The sequence below is a fragment of the Tauraco erythrolophus genome, chromosome 1 (assembly GCF_009769465.1).
Source record: "Tauraco erythrolophus isolate bTauEry1 chromosome 1, bTauEry1.pri, whole genome shotgun sequence".
In the NCBI taxonomy this organism is placed as follows: domain Eukaryota; kingdom Metazoa; phylum Chordata; class Aves; order Musophagiformes; family Musophagidae; genus Tauraco; species Tauraco erythrolophus.
The window spans coordinates 59,966,981-59,987,326 of NC_141465.1; the positions used below are offsets into that span (position 1 = coordinate 59,966,981).

Below are 20,346 nucleotides of genomic sequence, written 5' to 3' on the forward strand. Positions count from 1 at the left end.
TTGGGAAGGCAGGTAGAGACCTGCCAGGAAAAGTTTGGAGCATGAATTGTAACCACAGGATTATTGCAGTGACAGAGCTACCCCTTGAGGTGAAATTACTGATGTTGCTAACGGACTGAAAACACCAGAGCAATCTGCTAGCTATACTGCTGTAAGGAGTTGAGCTGTGTCAACACAGTCTCTTACAAGGATTCAACCTGGTTTACAGTGGTGTACAGACAAGCTTGGCTTGATACCTATTTTCTTATTTGATACTGTACTCTCCAGATGATCCTGTTTAAATCAGTTAAACTATTCATGCATCACAATACAAATCTATGAGCATAAAGACAGACTTGGCCTGTAGGAACCAAATACACTGTGCATATCCAATTCCCTGGCAATGACATATTATACAAGGCACTAAGTTGAGGACATCTTAGTTACATCTCTATTAAATTTTGATGCCTTAAACAGACAGAAACAATCGTACTTCTATCACCAATTTGTGCATGGGATTTAGTCACATCCATGTAGTCCAGAGGAAGGATGAGTTGTGCCTGATTTTGTGCACAACAGTGGTGAACATAATTTTTAGTAAAAATATTTTGGCACAGTACCTACTGGTGTGTCGATTTCAGTGGAGGTGTTCCTAGGATAAGGTGATACCTGTGCAGAGGCTACGAGGGCAATGCAGAAGTGAAAATGCCCGTAAATGTGAATGTGAAGGTTTAAAGCTTGTGCTGACACACTAAACTATGGATGAGTGCTTTCCTCCACAAAGAACATAGTTTGGCTGCAAAAAAAAAAAAAAAAAGCAAATCTGTGCTATTATGCGTAACTGTTAAAAGAACTGCCTGGATATTTCTCATTATTGCCTGGAGAGCAAGAGGCATAGTGCACAGTGACCTGTGTGAATGTAGAAGGATAAAACACAAGTTACTGGTGAAAGATTTTGTAGAAAGTAACTTAAGATCTCGACTGCAGCTCAGCTGAGAGGTAGATGACATCACAATATACACGTAAATTGTCATCTTAAAAACAGCCCCCATACACTTAGCGACAGATTTTACCCAGCACTGTGCAGCACACAATATAAAAAAAATAGAGCCAATTGTTGCCAGTCAGCTTTTTATTTTACAACTTTATCAGCATTACACATACTTAGCACTGTATCACATACCTGTAGTCTGCTGGGAAGCCTATAGATTGTTATATCCTAAAGTCAGACATTATGTTGTATGTAGGTTGTATATCCTAAAGATATGCAACAAAGATTTAGCGGTATAATGCTCTCATTATACCAGAACTGTTAATTTTGAATGTGAGATTTAACGTAAAGCAGTCTGGAGGCAGTAAGTTTTAATGGTTCACAGAGGTTTACGAGCTAGGTCTTCAGGGCAAATTCATGCTTTTCATCTCTAAGAGGTTTACAAATGACAGCACTATCAATGTAACTTTCAGCCCTGCACAATCAAATATTTAAGGGTAATTGCACATAATTATACTGAATTTTGAAGGTTGTTGAGGAGTTTGCATAAATACCGTATTTAAAAGGACTACATATAATTAAAAATGTGGATTTCATAGCTGTTGTCTTGAATGTTTCTAAAAAGGAGCCTCCTAAACAAAAGTATATGTGACAAGAGATCATTCCAGATCCACTATCAGGAGGAAAGTTCGGAAGAGAGACTCTTGTAACTGGAATACCCTAATAAATGCACATAGAATTGGCCAGGCAGCAATGCTAAGGACAGCTCTAAAGGAGACAGAATGTGCCACATAACTAATCAAACATATGGCCAAAGGTATTCTGCTTTCTTTTTATGCAAAATAATGGCTAAAACACATCTGTTAGAAGTGGCAATTGAAAATAACAATGCTGGGAGAAATGTCACAGGAGTAGAAATGTCAGTGCTGCTCACACCACCACTGGAAACTGGGAGGAAATTCCTTTGGTAGTCAAAAGGCAAAGCACAATCCTGCTGAAGCTGATAAAAACAAAAACAAAAAAAAAAAGCAAACCCAAGCTTTAGAGAAAAAAAAAATTCTTTAAAATCGAACATTTTCATTACTCAGAATTGCCTGGTTTTCCTTTTTATTTTTTTTTTTTTTTTAAGAAAAAGTGTTTGTGATTCATTAAAGAGAAGAGCTGAAGGACGAATTTCTGATTTTGGCTCTTTTGCAGAAAGCAAAAAGTGACTATTCTTTCCCTCCCCCAACTCAAGATGATTTTGAGCATAGTAGTATGCTCCTATTTTTTTCAGCAAAGAAATTTCAGATGAAAAAGTACTGACTAGCTCGGTTAATTTCCTACAATTGTCTTGCTTCCTAGAAGCAAATCTTCAGTAGGATGTACCTGGATGGAAAACCCCCAGTTAGCAATTTGCGTTAGGTTAGTTTTCCTATCTCTGGGGGTGAGGGGAGGAAGGGGGAGAAGAAAAGGAAAAATCCACGGGGAAACACTCAAGTGAATATATCCTCACTCTCAAATACTGCGAGAACTTTTCGCAAATTCATCGGGACCCAGAAGAATCAGTGCCCACGTTTATTCCCTCCCAGGTCTCAGGGACAGGATCAGCTCCTGGACCAGCTCGCTGCCTGACGAGGCCAGAACGGGCTCCAGGGAGCTGAATTTTAACGCCGCGCCCGTGTGAAAGCCGCTCACCGCCTCGCAGCGCGACGCGGGGAGAGCAGCACCGACCAGCAGCACCGACCCGCAACGCCGCCCGCGCCGCCCAGGCGGCACCCGGGGCTCCCGAAGCACGACCGCCCCCGGGGGCGGGGCGGGGCAGGGCGGCCCTCACCCAGCCCGGCGCCTCCCGCCGCTTCACCTCCGCCGGGCACGGCGGGGGGAGGACGCCGCGCCCTCGCTGCGGACGAGCCTCCGCTCCCCGCCGGCGCTGCGCCTTTAAGGGGCCGGGGGAGGCGGCGGCGGGTTCCTGCGCGCCGGGGCTGCTCCCTCCCTCCCTCCCTCCTTCCTTCCTTCCTCCGGCAGCCGGGAGGTGGGCAGTGCCCGCGGGCCGCCGCCGCGGGTGTGGGACGCAGATGCCCGCAGCTATGGCTCTGCCTCCGCGCCGCTGGCTGCCGGTGTTCCCGCTTCTCCTGCTGGCAGCTGGCGGGATGCGGGCGGTGGAGCAGGGCAGCAGCAGCAGCGCCATGGAGGAGCTCGCCACTGAGAAGGAGGCGGAGGAGAGTCACCGGCAGGACAGCGTGAGCCTCCTCACCTTCATCCTGCTCCTCACCCTCACCATCCTTACCATCTGGCTCTTCAAGCACCGCCGCGTCCGCTTCCTCCACGAGACCGGCCTGGCCATGATCTACGGTGAGTCCCGCCGGGGCCGCGGCACCGCGCCTCGGTCCCGCTCCCCGCCCGCCCTCCCTCCCTCCCCAGGCAGGCGGCTCTCCGAGGGCCGGTGTCACCTCTGGCAGGTGCCGGCAGGGACAGGGGGCGGGCCCGGAGGCGGCGGCGGGCCGCGGTGCTCGGCCGTGCCCCGCCGCGCCCCCGCTGCCTGCGGCGCGGTGCGGGCGTGCGGCGGCGGCGCGGCCCCGCGCCCCTCGCACGGCGGGCGGGCGGCAGCGCAGGGGTAGGCCGCACCCCGCGGGGAGCGGGAGCCCTTCCGCGGCGGTGTCGGTGCTCCCGGGTCCCCTCCCCGCGCCGGCTCCTTTCCTTGTGCCGGGGGCGGAAGGGGGCCGGGGGGCGGGGACGTCCCGCTGCCTCCCGAGCGGTGTCCTGCGCGGAGGTGCGTCCCGCCGCCGTCCCCTGGCGCCGGGTGGCTGTGCCGGCACGGCACGATACGGCGTTTTAGTAACCCTCGCTGCTGTGGAAAGCGAGCTTGCTGGGGGTACTTCTAGCTTTTTGGAGTACCGGGCCGTCCAGGTCATCGCAGTGGTAATTTTTGGGAAGCGTTATCCAAATGCCCTCACCGTGCCGTGGCGCGCGCGGTGTGAAAAGGAGCGTGTTCAAGCTCCGGTGCTGCGGGGTTTGCTCACCGACTGCCGGCGTGCTGCTGTCACGGGTGGCCCCAGCTCGCCGGTTACCGACACCGGCCACCCCAGGCAGCGCCCACGGCTCATCCTGAACCCACCCGGTGGAATAAGGACTGCACTGAGTTGAGTCTGCCCTCTCCAACCTCCCTTTCCCCCGGTGGATGTGAGTATAGGGAAAGTACATCCCTCAGCAGAAGCGGTGTTCTCCCCGGCATCTGTGGGGCTGGGGGCTCGGAGGAGCTGGGCTCGGCGCCGGTGCCGTTACCGGCTGGCGCAGAGGACCGACGGCAGGTGAGCCTGAAGCGGCGATGCCGGGCCCTCGCTCCGCGGCGAACGCGCACGGTTGTGTTTCGTGCGCAGTTCGCCGCGCTGAGCGGGAGCAGTGGCGATGAGGAGCAGCCATCCGTTTAAAAAATGACTTGTCTGCCAGTGATTGGCTACTGCCGCAGCGCCAGGAGCACCTCTCTCCTTTCGTGAGCTGAATCGGTTCCTGCGAACGGTGTGAAACACCTGCCTGGTGTTGGTCGGGATAAGTGTGTTGAGGGTAACCACAGATGAGAATATTTGGTGCTCGAGGGGAGGGGGAAAGTGATCCGTTCCTCCCCAGTGAGTACTACTGTTACTGAGAGCTACGCGATTCCTTGCAAAGCAGTGGAATTTTCCTCTGCTGATGCTTCTCTTAAACCATCCCAATTTGCTATTAGTCACTGATCTCTCTGCTGCATTGCTGTGTCTTTCACATATGCTTGTTGTGGAAAACTGACAAATTAACAATTGGGTGTACAAGTTATGCACTAGCATGGTAACGCTTAGCAGCTGAGTAGTGCTCAGTAGATGGTAGATTAACTGTATGTGTGCTGATTGGAAGAGACAGGGTAAGGCTGTATTGAACATGCTGTTTAGATACTACCCTGATGGTGTCACCTTCAGAAAGTTCGTGTGTGTTTTAAGACCAGATTTAGATGATTTACTTTATGACGGAAATCCTGCATATGTGGGAGCACTAATGTATGCAATACAAGTACCAGGGCATCAAGGGCATTTGGTTATGCATTTTGATGAACTGTGTGGGAAATAAGAAATTGTTCAACTGGAGAACTTCTGCCTCTTGTTAAGCTCTAACTGGTTTACTCTAACATCTGGTTCCTGATCCATGAAATGGATGCTAGATGCCCAATTGGACACGCAAGTGCTGAAATTGTGTATTGGGAAAGGCACTATGCTGTAGCCCTTTCTGCACCACAGGCAGCACTGCCAGAATAATGATTGGCTCAAACCGTTGCATGTTCTTGGTGTGCCCTCACTTAAGTCATTTTGTTTTCATAGATCTTTCCTCAATAATCCCACCTCCTAGATGAGCCCCTTTAGTATACTGAAATACCTGCTCTTCTCCCTCCTGAGCAAAATGACTCCTGCCATGTCATGGCAAACATCTGAGAAAACATGTTTAGCAAGTTCATTTTCTTTCTAACGCTGTTAGCCTTCATGCCAGTAAAGCTTTGCTGAGGCCTACCTTCACTGAAGCATTCTGCAGACTTCCTTTAGAGCAAGGGGAAAAAAACACAGCAAGTGTCATAGTAACTGTCTGTTACACTTCTGATAACCAGGCTTTATTCCTCAAGTAGGAGTTTCTCCTCTTCCTTCTTTGTTACTTAAAGAATAGTGGTTAAACCGAGAGATGGTTTTCTATTTTGCTGATAACTTGATATCTGAGAAATGCATGTTTTTCAAACTATGTATGTATTTTAAATGCATATATTTGATCAGTCTGACTTAAACACAAAATTACATGGCAATATTTCAACCAAAGAGTTTGTAGTCGTATGACCGGAACTATCTAGAATGAAACAGTTCTGGGTGTCTAGGTGCTCTCTTAAGGATATATTTCATAATATGTTACTGGTGTAGGCTCCAAACTTTGCACACTGGGTAATTTCACATGGTTTTATGGTCAAGTCTACAGCACTTGTACCATTTGTGTTCAGTTTTTCTGACAGAAAAAAGTGTTTCTATCACAGCAGTTTTCAATGCTACCTGAATAAGTGGCTTTCATTTACACAAGTAAACTAGCACTTAGTGCTGATTAATTTTTATCGTGGAGACAATGACCTAGGAAAAACTAGCTTGTTGCACCTAAACCTCCTCCAAAACTGTTGGTTTCAAAGTGATGAATCTTTGGATGATTGTATTGGATCAAATACACGTTTGATCTGAGCTGGTTAGAACTGCCAGTCTTGATAGTTGCTTGCTGCTTTTGCTCTTTAAGAAGAGGTGATGGAGGTGGATTTCTTTTTTTTTTTTTCTCCTTATCTAGCCATGTTAATTTAGAGTAACATGCAGTGAGACCTCTTTTCTTGAACACGGTAAGAATCAGGTGGCACGCTTGCTGGAGACAGTAAATGAAGAAACTGCCTCCAGCCAGAGCTTTAACCAACACTTCTCACTTATCTTTTCTGATAATCCGGGTATGAGCACATCCTGTTCTACTGTCATGATGTCTCTGCTGTTGATTTGATCACGTTTCTGTTAAAGACGGCATGTGTTTTACCCAGCTAAACAGACCTGTAGCCCAAGTACTGCTGGTGCTGCCAAAGTCTGCATTTCTTCCAGACTCCGGGTAGCGTGTTCTCTGCTGCCCATTGAATGGGAGGCATCTGTCATCCCTGACAGTTTCAGTGTGATGGTCTAATTGCCCAGGCCTCAACAGAAAAAAAGGCTACTGCCATGTTCAGATTTGCTGTGTTTTATGTAACTTCATTGTGCTAGCTGCTTTGATTGAAGATTAAAAAAGCTGTTAAAATCATTACGTAGTTTTCCCATGTTTCTTATTTCCCGTGTTGTCACTGTCTCTTCACCAAACAGTCGCTGCTTGTCTGTCTGTATTGTTCTGATGTGTTAAATATCTTTCACTGGAAGCATCTGTTGAGATGTGAAATAACATGAAGTTTACATGAGCATCTAATGACTTACAGGGCTGCTTTTTTGTGATGTGCAACTTAAAATCTTATTTTTAGTGATGCAACATGAAAGCTACAAACCTCAGCTGCACATGCTGGATGTGACAATTGTGTACATGAAAGAGGAAGGAACCTAACTTTAAGTGTCTTGAAATACTTTGCCCCTAAAGCTGCAGATTCAGGTGCAATGCTGATTTGACTTGATTATGTACCATGCCGTTGCACTGTGATTGTCTGCGGGTCATTCCACGGGGTCCATTTGGCTTATAAAGTGCTAAATACAAGTGAATTTTGGTCTTGAAACTGTAGTGAGGGTGTTTCTCTGCGGAAGACGAATACTTGCATGGGGCAAATGTTCTGCAGCTGCTCCAGCAGCAGTATTACTAATGCGAATCATTGTGTAGCAATTAAAAACAAACAAACAAAAAAACCCCAAACAAACAAAACCCACAATCCAATCTCAAAACAACCGACCGACCAACCACCACCACCAAAAAAAAACAACCCACAACAGAGCAATTAAGGAATTTAGACTTTGCTGACACACATATGCCAATTTATGAAGGTGATCATGGTGCTTGCTTCAACTTTGGGACTCGGGCCAGCACAAAGAAAAGTGTTCTGAGCTGTTTTTCCTAAAGAGGTTCAACTCTGTGTTTGGCAGTTTTCTTCTTCACTCTCTACCAAGGAGCATCCTCACATGATAGGGAGCCACAGGACATGGACTGTGCATTTTGACAGCCCAGGGAAGAGCTTAAGGATGTGAAGTGGCGGTGGGTCCCCAGCACTCTCCTCTTTAGGAAGCAGCTGTCTGGATATGTAGGTGTGTCCCAGCAGATCCAGTGGTATCAATCCCATTAGGCAATTAGTTTGTCCCTTTTTGGGTAACTGGCAACCCACACATCAGCACAGGTGTCAGTCCTACCAAGTACCTTCTCAACTGTGGGGTTGTTCTGGAACTGCCTAGGGGCTGCATGGGAGGTAACAGCACTGGAGATAAAAGTAAAAGTGAAACTGGACTTGGGTGCAGAGAAATAAAAACAACGTATGAAAAGATATAGAAAACGTCTATTACTTTATATGGATCAGAAATGAGGAGGTAAATATTCAGGATAAAAATACTCTATCAGATGAAGTTTGCATCCACTTTGTGGATCCAGAAAAGGCCTATTTTTATCTCATCTAGCTGCAGCACTCTGTTACAATTCTAGTCTTTACGTGTGCTAGAGATGACCTAATGCATCTTATGGCCATCAAAATAATGGCAGTGGTAGTGTTCAGTAAGCCACTTTTACGTAAGCATTCTGATACTGGATCGAGGAGCGTAACTCTGAGCACCCAGGTTCGAGAACATTATCCTTTCTCTGGCAACCTGCATGTTCCTCCTGGATATTCTTTTAAGTCACTTGGTGACTTGGCTTTCAAAGTGAGTCTTGCACAATCTCTTGGCTGCTCAGGACCTTTTAATTGTGTTGCCAGTCTTATCTCTAAGCTTGTTTTGTGGCCTGTGACTGAGTGGAACTTAAAACTTTATCTTGTGAGAGATTTTGGAAGAAATGCTGTATCTCTGTTATTAACCTACCTGTATTTCAGATTTGCTCTTCAGGTAGGGTAGTTGGATAGCTTATAAGTCGCTAATGTTTCTGAACTGTCTTTGGGGTACAATTCAGCTGTAGTCCTCGTTTTGTATGTGGGATTTTGTTTTGGTGTGGTTTTTTTTTGTGGAGTTTGGTGGGTTTGGTTTGGTTGTGGATTTTAATTTTTTTTTTTTGAGGGAGTGCAGTGGCTTTAATAGCAATTAAGATAAATCAGTTCATTTTTATGTTTGTTAACTTTAGCTTCATGAGATGTTCTATCCAATAAGCTCCGGAATACCATTCTGGTCACTGGTGTGAGCCAAAGAAAAGAGAAATGGCAGCCCTGGATTTCCTCTACGTGAGGAAGCCTTTGGTGACATAACTGGCTGTTAGAGCTGGTGCTGCTCTACAGCATGACACAGTTGTAGGAACCAGGCAGAGGCTGAAGGGGAAGGTGTTCCTTTGCATATACTGTAATTCTCATTGAAGAGTTACCACAAACAGATGCCAGTTCTGCATTATTGCGGAGCTTGCACACATGCCTGCCTTCTGCGTGCGTGCTCAGTGACTGGTTGTTCTGGTAGGAGTGTGCCGAACTGAGGGTAGGTAACCTGATGTCTGGTCTACAAGCTGGTTGTCAGTGAGGTGGTTCTCAGCGCATGATGGGTTAGCGTTGCTCTTGTCTGGGCCCTGCAGGAGCCTGAGGCTTTCCTTAGTCCACTTCAGAAGATTTTTTTTTTTGCAACCACTTCTGATTATTCTTTGCAATGGAAATATGACTCTAAACAGGTCCTCCAAGGAACCTCCCTAAAACAACACAAAGACCGAGTTCCTGTAGATGCAGAGCATCTGCAGCTACTCCCGTAGCTTCTGCTCTTGGTGCAGGTGAGAAGACTGAAAAGGTGATGGTGAGAGAGAGCATAAAAGCTGTCAAGTCCTACAGGATGCCCAAAGCTGCTTCTCAGGTGCTGATGGTGTCCCTGTCTCAGTGCTGCTCTACTCAGTCATTGGGGCTCTGTATGTTTTGGGGAGAAGGTGGATAGGACAGATCTGGTGTCTCCTTTCCTGTTGGTATGTTAGATCTTTGTTTTATGGATGATCATAGAAGGGTAATAAGGAGCATTTCCTTGGCTATGGTAGCAAAAATCTGTGTAGCAACTGGTGCGTAACCGTATCTCTGGGTTTCACAATACTGCGTTGACTTACACCTTATGCAGAACAAAATGAACAATTCAGGCATTGTTCTTTCTGATATTTAATTAAGAAAAAGTTGTGGTGGACGGAAGTGATTCTAGCTGTGCCTTCTCTTGTGATCTGTTTTCTATAGACCTGTCTCACTTTCTGTGCTACAGAAAGACTAAAGCGTCTTAACACTGAAGTCACCTTCACCTCAAGCAATTAGCCACACAGCAGGGTTCTTTTGGAAGTGTCTCTGGTTCACTTGTACAACCAGTCCTGGGCAGCATTTAGGTGCAGGATTGCAACCTGTGAAACATCTTTCTAAACTACTGCTTGTCCTGAGCTCACTAACAGAGGTGAAACTCTGAAGACTACTGCTGTGTGTGCTCCCAGCTCCTACTGTCAGCAAAGCTGGTACAACTGGGAACAGGCGTAAGCCTTGCCTCTGAATTGCTGAAACCCAGGCTCTCCCTTCTCAGTGAGAAGGCCTTGCCTCCAAGCTGGGATGATTTCCTGCAGCACACACAGATAGCTCTGGAAGCAGTGATGGGAACGCTCAATTCCCTGTGACAGAAAAGTGTCATCATTCAGCTAGTTATGTTCCTCCTTGTGTCCTCTGTCCCCACAAACCTCACTTTGTGGGTGCATAGTACCCCTTTTCCCCCATCCTTCCTTCTGAAAGTTGGCCTCCCCATCCCAGCCTACTCTGTAGAGTAGTTCAAGGCACCATCTTAGAGTTGGGTGAAACCTTTCCCCTGCTTCTGGTAGGGAGATATTTCCACGCCCATCCCCTGCTATCTGAAGAACCATTGTCTCCATCAGGTAGAGATGGCAGTATCCACCCTCTTGCTGATCCAGAAACCAGAAATCTGAGGCAGGAACTGCATGTCAGCCATCATTTAAAAAAACCCAAACCAACCAAAACAGGTAACCCTCAGAGCTATGGTGTATTGTAGGACACCTCCTGCAGTCCAGAACTGTGTATCTTGGCCTGCCAGAAGTAAAAATATTTTGCAGTTTCTATTTAGTCCTTTAACAGGTGCTGCATATTATGGATGCTTTTTCCTTGTTCATGTGCTGACTGCTCTGGTTCTGACACTGAGCTGCTGACTGTCCCTGTGTGTTCAGGAGACAGCCTCAGTATTTAACTCAAGGCTGTTGTTTCCACTCTGACAGCCAGAAATACCACCTTGTAGACTTATTTTTTTTTTTTTTTTAATTTCAACAATGTCTTTATTTGTGACTCAGGATTAATGCTTTGCCCCCATTTAAGACTGAATATAGCCTTTCTCCCCCTGCTGTAAACTAAGTGGTGTCTGTATTGAAAGGATGTGACACAAGCAATTATTTTTTAGAAGGGTATTTATCTTGAAGGGTTTTTACTAGCATTGTAAAAAAATACACAGTTGTTCTCAGCAGATCAGATCTTTTCTGTGTCTACCAAAGATGGGTAATTTAGCTCAAATGCGCTGTTTTTTTTTTTCCCCCTATTAAAAAGCACTTCAGTCTGCAATTAACTGAGTGTGAGGGGAGAAAAGAGAAATGGTACAAAACTGCTTTTTTACTTTTTTTTCCATGCCCTGAAATCAGACAATTCAGTTTATTTTAGAAGTGTCTAAAAGCCCTTGAAAGCTATGGTGGAAGAAGCTGAGTTTTTTTTTTGTTGGAGAAAAATAGTTGGAGGCTCCCCCTCAATTAGAGTAGAGGAACAGTGCTCTTCACTAGGGGAGCTGTGTGGTTTCTGTGCTTTCTTTCTGGCTTCAGTATTTCATGTTCGATTTCAAAGGCTGGGTTTAAGCTCTGCATTTCTCTTGATAAAGCTGTATGTGTCCATGATGCATGGAAAAAGATTGCACCTCTACCTGGTAGGTCTGTCCTGGCAAAGCTCTTGTAGGTGCAGCACTGCTGCCAGAAGGTGTTTGTGGGCTTACCTGCGCCACTGCCCTGGAGGGTCCTGCTTGAAAAGTTATGCCAGTGGGGGTTGCAGGTCTGCTGTAGCCTGGGCTGCTTCTCCATAGCTGCTGTTTTCTCTGCTTGCAGGGTTTTCAAACTACCCCCACCCTGTCAAAATAGGTTTTAAAGGCAAATGGGGACCACTGAAATACCTGACGCAAACATTAAGGGTGCATAATGAGTGTGTTACTAGTTCCTCCTCTGTTACTTCGTAAGCCCCTTGAAAAGGACAGTTTGAACAGCGGAGCTGTGGGTCTGATGGGCGCCTTGCTGTGCTGGCTTTGCGAAAATGTTTAAATAAAGTGCTATGATTATTCTGAATGACATGCTTCTCCATAGTTGTCTTCACTTCTCATTTCTGCTTAAAAAAAATAATTAGTACTGAGGAGATAAGTGGATGCTCTTTGACTTGTTCTCCTGCTCTTTTGTTGTGAAGTTGGAGGACTATTCTTAAGAAAAAAAAAAAGGTGGAAACAAAGGAGCGCAGTATAAATGTATTCTAAAACGCAATTAACTTGTCTGTGCATAAGATGACAGTCTTCAATGTGCTGGCTGTGTGTGGATGTGGGGTGTATGCACCTGCAACTCCTACCATCAGTAGCTAGCTGAAGATAAAGCTGCTGGTGTGGCTTGGTGTCCCCTGCGTGTGAGGTTCTTCCCTGTATCCGCCCTGCAGCAGGGCATGCTATGGCCGTGATCGGTACCAACACTGGGAGCGTGGTCACTGCTGCTGAGGCTCGGATGTTGTCCCATTAATTCAAGAATTGGATTAAATACGAAAACTGCTGTTAACCTTTGCCATTGCTTTAAATATGAGATACTAATAGCAAGATGTTATAACTGATGATAGCTTAAAAATATCAAGTGTCCCATAAGGATACGGCTAGCTTTTGATCTGTACTCTTTGAATCCACTAGATGGATTCCATGCTAATTTTGAAATATTATTATTTTCCCCCACACTTCTAAGCACTTGACATCAAGTCCTTCAGTAGTGAAAGGGGACCTGCATTTAAAGTGTCATATACCTTGCTGCTGTTTTACTGCTCCACCATCCTTCCTATTTGCTATTTTCCTTCATGTTAGTCTTCTGACATCACTTACTGATTGTGTAACAGCCTTTCTCCTGGGAATAGTTTCCTTATCCATGAGACAGCCTGGCTGTTCTTCCTTAAATTACCTTCTTAGTGAGTGAATTGTTAGTGTTTAGCCCCAGAACCTACCCTCTCCTGCAGCTAGAGAACTTGTATGTTCAACAAAGGCTGTCAAGCAAGTCACCTGCTGTGGAGCTGGACACTTGCCTCATGCAAAACTCTGCTGAAGCTGAAGGTCGTATATTTACATTCCCTGTATACCCAGCACTGTTATTTGCAGTCTTAGGATCTGGCTGGTTTTGTAAGTGAATTGCAAACTCTACTTTTATACACTGTGAAGTATTTTTAGGAAATTACATTTGGAGAAGTAGAGGCTTCATCTGGGCATGTTTGTGAAAGTGATCTGAGTTGGCTTTTTCATGTAATGGCAATCATCAAAGACCTAGCTCAGTTCTACGTAATTGGTACTATGTTTGATTGTTTGTGTGTGACCAACGAAGCTGATAACATAAAGTGGTTGAGAGAGAGAGAATACAATTCATGCTTTATTTGTGTTTCCTAAGTAGATACTGTATTTAAAGTTGTTATTCTTGACCTGAAATACCAACTTATTCCACCTGGCTTTTAGGTTTGCTGTGTGATTGACTCTTTCCTAAGTAGCATTTAGAAGTTGGACTCAATAGAGGAGTTTGATCTAGCACATGTAGGGATATCCTGGGCTAGTTGAGAGGGATATGCCACATGAGTTGGAAGGGACATGCACAGGAGACATGAAGCAGTGTGTGGAGTTGGCATCATTGGCTACACTGCAGTTCTGCAATGGCTGGAAAATACAGGAAAAAGCATGGAAGAAGAGAACTTGCATAGAGGCTTATTCCTGTTGTGGAAGTGCCACGTGATCATTCCTTCAGGGTTATCTTTTATATTTTAGTTGAATATTATGTAATATTGTATATTAAGAGCAGAGGAGGGTGACTGTGTCTGGCCTTCCACAGACACGTCTGGCAAGGTTGGCTGTAGCATCCTTTCCTGGCTCACAGAATTGAGACAGGCACTTCTGCTTGTTTAGCTTGTCTTGAAGCTTTATACTTCGGCAGCCGTGACTACTGCATTGCGTAAAAGGTACGGTTTTATCATACCTGTCTGCAATACTAGTGTCTCTCAGGGAGCATGTTCCCACCAGATACTGTTTACAGTGGGAGGAAGGAGGTGAGTATTTTGAAGACATGATAGTGTGAACAAAGTAGTCTTAACTCTGGAATAGGCTTTCATATGGGCAGCTGAGTTCCAGTACAACATTCCAGCCTAACCATTATTGCTTTTCATTTCTAGATGGCAAATGTTTTGTTTTTGAAGTTGACTTTTATCTCTGTAAAGTTTTAACATTTTTTCAACCATATTCGCATGTGTTAAAGCAATGTGTTTATCTGCTCAGCCCCAGACGCATTCTTCAGACTTCAGGAGCTTGAATGGAAAGATTGTGTTTCTGTACCAGGTTTAATTTTTCTCTGAAGTCCTGACTTACCAAGTTCTTGGGGAGTTTGCTGCTCCCAAATATCTCTCTTGGAGAGAAGGAACCTCCTTAGGACACACACAGACTTCTTGGGCTTCTAAAAAATCCAGTGGGTGAGCATCCTCCTAGTGATCTTTTACAGATTCATGGACATAAAATTAATCTTTTCATCAGCACTGCATGACTGAAGAGCTAGTAAGTGATTTCCTAATAGTGACCTGCTTGTTAAGCTGCAGTAACTAAATATAATTGCAGCATACTCATTTTTTACGTGTGCTTGCATGAAACAGAGAAATGTCAACATAGATATTTTGTTGATACTTGGTACTTGATTATATCTCCCTTCCCTATATATTAGCCTCAGGGAACCATAAAAGGAGTTTATTGCGCTTGCTGGCAAATGCTTGAGTGTATTTATTTCAATATTTTCAGTTTTCAACACTAATGGTTTTGGGATCTCTTCCAAAATGTAGAACATAAGACAGTTATATTTCTTGTTCTCTGTACTTCAGACACAAGTATCTAATCTTGTCATTGCATCAGGCACTTATGATGTCAGATACATAAGTGTTTTGTCAACCTTCATGAGGGATAACCTTGCTATCCAGAGGGGCCTTGACAGGCTGGAGAAGTGGGCCTGTGAGAACCTAATGAGGTTCAACAGGGCCAAGTGGAAGGTCCTGCATGTGGGTTGGGGCAATCCCAAGCACAAGTACAGGCTGGGTGGAGAATGGATTGAGAGCAGCCCTGAGGAAAAGGACTTGGGAGTGCTGGTGGATGAGAAGCTCAACATGAGCCAGCAATGTGCTCTGGCAGCCCAGAAAGCAAATTGTATCCTGGGCTGTATCAAAAGGAGCGTGGCCAGCAGGTCGAGGGAGGTGATTCTGCCCCTCTACTCAGCTCTCGTGAAACCCCACCTGGAGTACTGCATTCAGCTCTGGAGTCCCCAACACAAGAAGGACATGGAGCTACTGGAGCGGGTCCAAAGGAGGGCCACGAAGATGATCTGAGGGCTGGAGCACTTCTGTGGAGACAGGCTGAGAGAGTTGGAGCTGTTCAGCCTGGAGAAGAGAAGGCTCTGGGGTGATCTTATAGCAGCCTTTCAGTACTTAAAGGGGGCCTGCAGGAAAGCTGGAGAGGGACTTTTTACAAGGGCATGTAGTGATAGGACAAAGGGCAATGGCTTTAAACTGAAAGAGGGCAGATTTAGATTAGATATAAGGAAGAAATTTTTCACTCAGAGGGTGGTGAGGCACTGGAACAGGTTGCCCAGAGAAGTTGTGGCTGCCCCATCCCTGGAGGTGTTCAAGGCCAGGTTGGATGAGCTACGTGATGTAGTGGAGGGTTTCCCTGCCCATGGCAGGTGGGTTGGAACTAATGATCTTTGAGGTCCCTTCCAACCCAAACCATTCTATGATTCTACAAGGGAAACTTTGCATTACGTGTGCGTGTGTGACAGAGACCCTTTCTTAAAGACCAGAAGGTTGGGGCAGGAGGTGTAAGCACAATCTACTTCATGTTATGAGCACTTTCTTCTTAGCTTGTTGAAGCTAAGGTTCCCCATCAGGGCCTTAATCTTTCAGGTACTTCTTAAACTTATAGTTATGTTCTTAAAAACAAAATCAGACAAACAAAACTAAAAACCCTTTCTGAAGCCTTTGGTTTGCTACACTCACTTGCTGAAGTCATAGGTTGTCTGTTCTCTGTTACCAGACCACAAGCTGTTTTTCTGCATTAGGTGCTACCTCTGCCACAGCTCCAAGAGAAACCAGAGACTCCCAAGAATTTGGAGGATGATGTTTGTATGAATTTTGGTAGCCTCTTTTCCTCTTCTTTTTTCATATGTGAGGTGCTGACACAGATACAGATAAATCTTGCCCTCCAGTGGTTCCTGTGGGTTTGACTATTCTTTTCTTGTCCTTTCTCTTAGCTCTCCTGAAAAAAGTACTGTACTTATTCTGCCTGCCCGCTTTTTTGTGGGAATCACCTAAAACTCTTCGTTATCACTTCTGTGCCTCTCTCCAGGCACATCCAATAGCTTATCTTAATGCTGACTACTTGGATTCCTCCCTGCCTCTTGGGAACATGTGGGAATTGGCTCAAGCTCAGAATGGCTGAAATAAGTTGTCTTTTTTTTTTTTTTCCCCTCTTGCTACCGCAGTCTCTATCACTCAGGCCAGTTCCCTGAGCACTGCTGAAATTATTTATACTTTGTCTTCACCTGTGAGCTGCTTAAGCTGTGCAGGTTCTTTCTAGTTAACATATATGTAAGATACTAATTTCTAGCTCTCTCTATATAGAGAGAGCTGCAGTCTGGGCTTCTGTTACAACATTGACTCCTTTGATGTTCTGCTTCTTAAGGCACAGGAGAATTGGGTTCACATTAAACTTTTGCCATTTGCGTTATAAGTAACTTTTTTCCTTCACCCTCTCTTGCTTCGTTGCTGTGTTCTCAGCTATCCTCCTGGCTCTGTGGGTATGGCTTTAGATTTTTTTTTAATTAATGCTATATGAATCTGTTTTTGCAAAGTGAAAGGTAAAGATGCCACTGTCTCTAGGAATATTTAATTATAACAAGAATTAAACTAACGTTATTTAACTTGCTAATAGGATGTGTCAAAAGCAAGACCTACTTTTTAGTCCTTGAACTTCAAAAAAAGACTTAGTTTGACTCATGGGCGAAGTACAGGTTGCTCAGCTATAAGAGGAAAGCTTGGAATGTTGATGACTATTTACTAACAGATTATGTTATGGAATTTTCTTGGAATGGCAAGTGAGGAAATTAACTCAATTTATAACACTAGATTATAACAAATTTGAAAAAAAAAGTCTTTCAGTGAATCTAATCTTCTAAGATCTTCAGAGCCCTCAATTGCAGAAAACGGCAATGCTTAAGAACAAAAATTGGCAGCTTTTGCAATGATGGCCAAGTGCTGGGATCCAAATGATGCCATATCTGCATGGTGTTTTCAGGACAATTTCATCCTTGACCTGGTCACGTTTCTGGTGCATGTGTGAGCACCCACATACAACATGCTGCCTCAAAGTTGAGTTACTCACTTTCGAGAATAGCCTGTTCTTGTGTAATACGCTCTGTCAGAGCATGGCAACAGTTTTCTGATGCCTCACTTGATTGGAAACAGTATTTCTTTGCACCTGATTTAGCATGGAAAATATAGCATTTTACATGTGGAGATGGTGTTTCCTTCTAATGACATCAGAAAAACCTGTCAACTAAAGAAAGTTAAGTGCCCTCTTTTTATTGTCCGGAAACATAAGCCAAGTGTGTATTGTATGGAGAACATTAAAGATCTATGAATCATATATTGAAATAAATATACCATCAATGGCCATCCGATGCACTTTCAGTAATCATTACGTATACTCCCTAAGTTTGACAATTATTAATGTGAGCGAATTACCTGTTACATTGTGTTTGCCGTACTAGTTGAGAAACTTGAAACAGTGGCTTGTTGATGAATATGGCTTTATGGGAAGCTCCTGAGCAGGCAGGGTTGTTCAGAGGCTGTGGGCTGGTATGACTACAAGGGTATTCGGGAGCTGTTTAAAAAGCGTTGGGAAGACTTTACTGATTCCTGTTAGCAGCTGTTTGCCAGAGGTCTGTTCTGTAATGCTGGGCTTCACAGCTAAGGAAAACTAAACTGAAAACAATATCCTGTTTTAAAAACGTTTGGGAAAAAGCTCGCTTTTTACTGTGGCTTGAACTGACCAAATTCCATGGACTTGGAGTTACACCTGAGATGTCACATTTGCAGGACATATCTGCTAGACAAGTGACTGTATCGACCAGGAAAACTTATCTATGGATTAGGGTTTGATGCGCGTGAGGATCGAGCAGTTTTGTTGTAAGCTTCAGTGAGTGGGAGGTCAGCCAGTACTGGAGAAGTCGCCTACCCTGACAGGAGGAAGTTGCGGAACAAATTGCTGGGGCAACAGGTACCTCAAGGAGAAATGCTTGGCAGAATTGTATCTGTGGAGAGAGATTTAGCCAAGGAGAAGGCAGCAGATTTGGTTAGGCTTATTGAAATGGATTGAGAGACTCACTGTGGGAAGACAGTAGTATTCTGGGGAGGACATGAATTTTTTTGGTGTTTTTCTTTAGGAGGGACAAAACAAGGGCTCAAAACCAAGAAGCTTTTCTGCAAGGAAGAAAAGTATTCTGACTACTGGTCTAGGCTTTTCATTGCTGTATTCCGGTGCTATTTGGTAGACTTTTCTACATAGTCTGTGGGTCACAGTCCAGTAACCTCCATTCTTTGAAATGATAAATGGAAAATCCTGAAAAAAGAACACTTTCCTGGAGTTCTTAACTGGGGGGGGGGAGCTTCTGGCTGCTACTGGGGTTAGGCTGTTGAGCTATGGAGTGTATGTTCTCAGAAGTCAGTGCAAGTTCCACCATCTTCAAACCACCACATCTATATTGCTCAGCTCATAAAAATGTTTTTAGTCACCTGTTTACACCGCTGCTTTTTTCTTTGCACTCCTACTTGTTTGGCACACCTAGCACACCTGAAGGAATGGTGAGATGGCAGGGAGCAAGGAAATGGTTGGCCCACTGCTGCTCATCAGCCTAAAGTTAGGATCCAATTCTCCTCACAGTGCTTTATACCTGTTTTTGTGAGATGAAAAAAAAAAAAAAGCGTGTGTTTGTATTTACAGATCTATGAAGTACCATATTAACATCCAAGCTTTGTAACGCCTTAATAATTTCTGCCTCTTAAAGATGGAAAATAGTACTAGATCTGAAGTATGTAGCAGGAAAGGTTTACTCAAGGCTGCTCAGGAAACTCGCTGCTGAATTCGGATTGTGAGCTGTGATTCTGTCCTTACTCGGCAGTTTCCACCAGTGCTGTCCCTTCTGTTCAGGGAAAACCAGAACCTACCACTCGGGTGCAGCCAGTGCTGTGCATGCTCTTTGCTCCTGTAATGATCATACACGGCCTCGATTAAACACAATCTGACTTTGCACACCCTAACTGTGCCTGTAACAAGTCCAGGATTTTTGTTTTGTAGCAGCCGTGCAAAGCAGTCAGGCTGCTGTGTCCCTTAGGGAGAAGTGTGAGTGTGAGAGAGCGTGCGGGTGCTGGAGTGCCCCTTCCCCATTGCTGAGTCTTAACCTGGCATGGAGGTGTGCGAGTGACTTCTTGTGCCTTTTTTCTAGCCAATAGTTATAAGGAGAGCTGATTTTTTTTTTTTCTTCTTTGATGGGTGTTTTATTTTGGTAAAATAGTTAACAGGGGGGTTTCCTGGCCTTTTTGTGGCATTTTTGGTGTTCACCATGAGCATCTTAGTACCAGGCACTGTGTCTGTTACTCATCGTGTAAGATCAACTCAGTCTTTTATTTATTAGGTTCGGTGCAAGATTGCTAGTTATTGTTGTGATGGGAAAATTGTGGCACACCTTGTTAACTTTCAGTTTAATTTAATGATAAATCTTCCGCACAGACTGCTGAAAAATTTTTTGCTTAGAGTAACCAAAGCTGAACCCAGTGCTCAAAGCAAATCTTGTAGTAGTGCCCAGTCATTATGCTGGTTTCTGAATATGTAGATTTTATATATTTAATAATATCTGCCATTTTTTTTAATTGTTATGTTAGTGGTGTAGAACTTGGCTGACTGTGGTCTGATGAGTGTTTTCCCAATGATCTGGCAGTTCAGTCTGTCAGCATTTAGAATGAGTAACTGGGCACACCTTTTGTCTATGTTTTGCTATTATAACAATCTAGAATGTGACACAGTTTTCTGCAGCCATCCAGATCTCATAACCAGAAACGTTATGATAACAATGATAATGCTGTACCCACCCTCGAAGTTCTGCTCTTCCTTCTGAAATATTACAGTTATTTATGCCAGAAGAAAATGATAGGCTAAGTAGTCTACTTGCTTCCTTATGGTAATTAGTTCTGATCCTGTATACATAGGAGTCTAATAGCTAGGTAACACTTTACTGTAAGGAGCAGTTATCCAATTTGATCTTCCATTTATTGTTGCTTAACCTGCTCGTATTTTGTAACACGTCCTCTTGCTTTAATTGATACAGCTTGTTAAAAGCTTTGTAAAAAAAAAAAAAAAACCAAAACAACA

At 44.5% G+C, this 20,346-nt stretch overlaps 1 protein-coding gene across 3 annotated transcripts in view; it reads left to right on the top strand.

The window, feature by feature from the left end:
* The first annotated feature begins 3,039 nt into the window (after positions 1 to 3,039).
* The window catches only part of SLC9A7 (solute carrier family 9 member A7), an 83,691-nt gene continuing 66,384 nt past the window's right edge, over positions 3,040 to 20,346 (top strand). For 2 of the 3 annotated variants that reach the window (XM_086609775.1, XM_086609786.1), the window contains exon 1: positions 3,040 to 3,304. In XM_086609775.1, the coding sequence (XP_086465901.1) occupies positions 3,040 to 3,304 (265 nt within the window). The remainder of the gene's footprint in view (positions 3,305 to 20,346) is intronic. The other variant, XM_086609797.1, reaches the window with a different exon arrangement.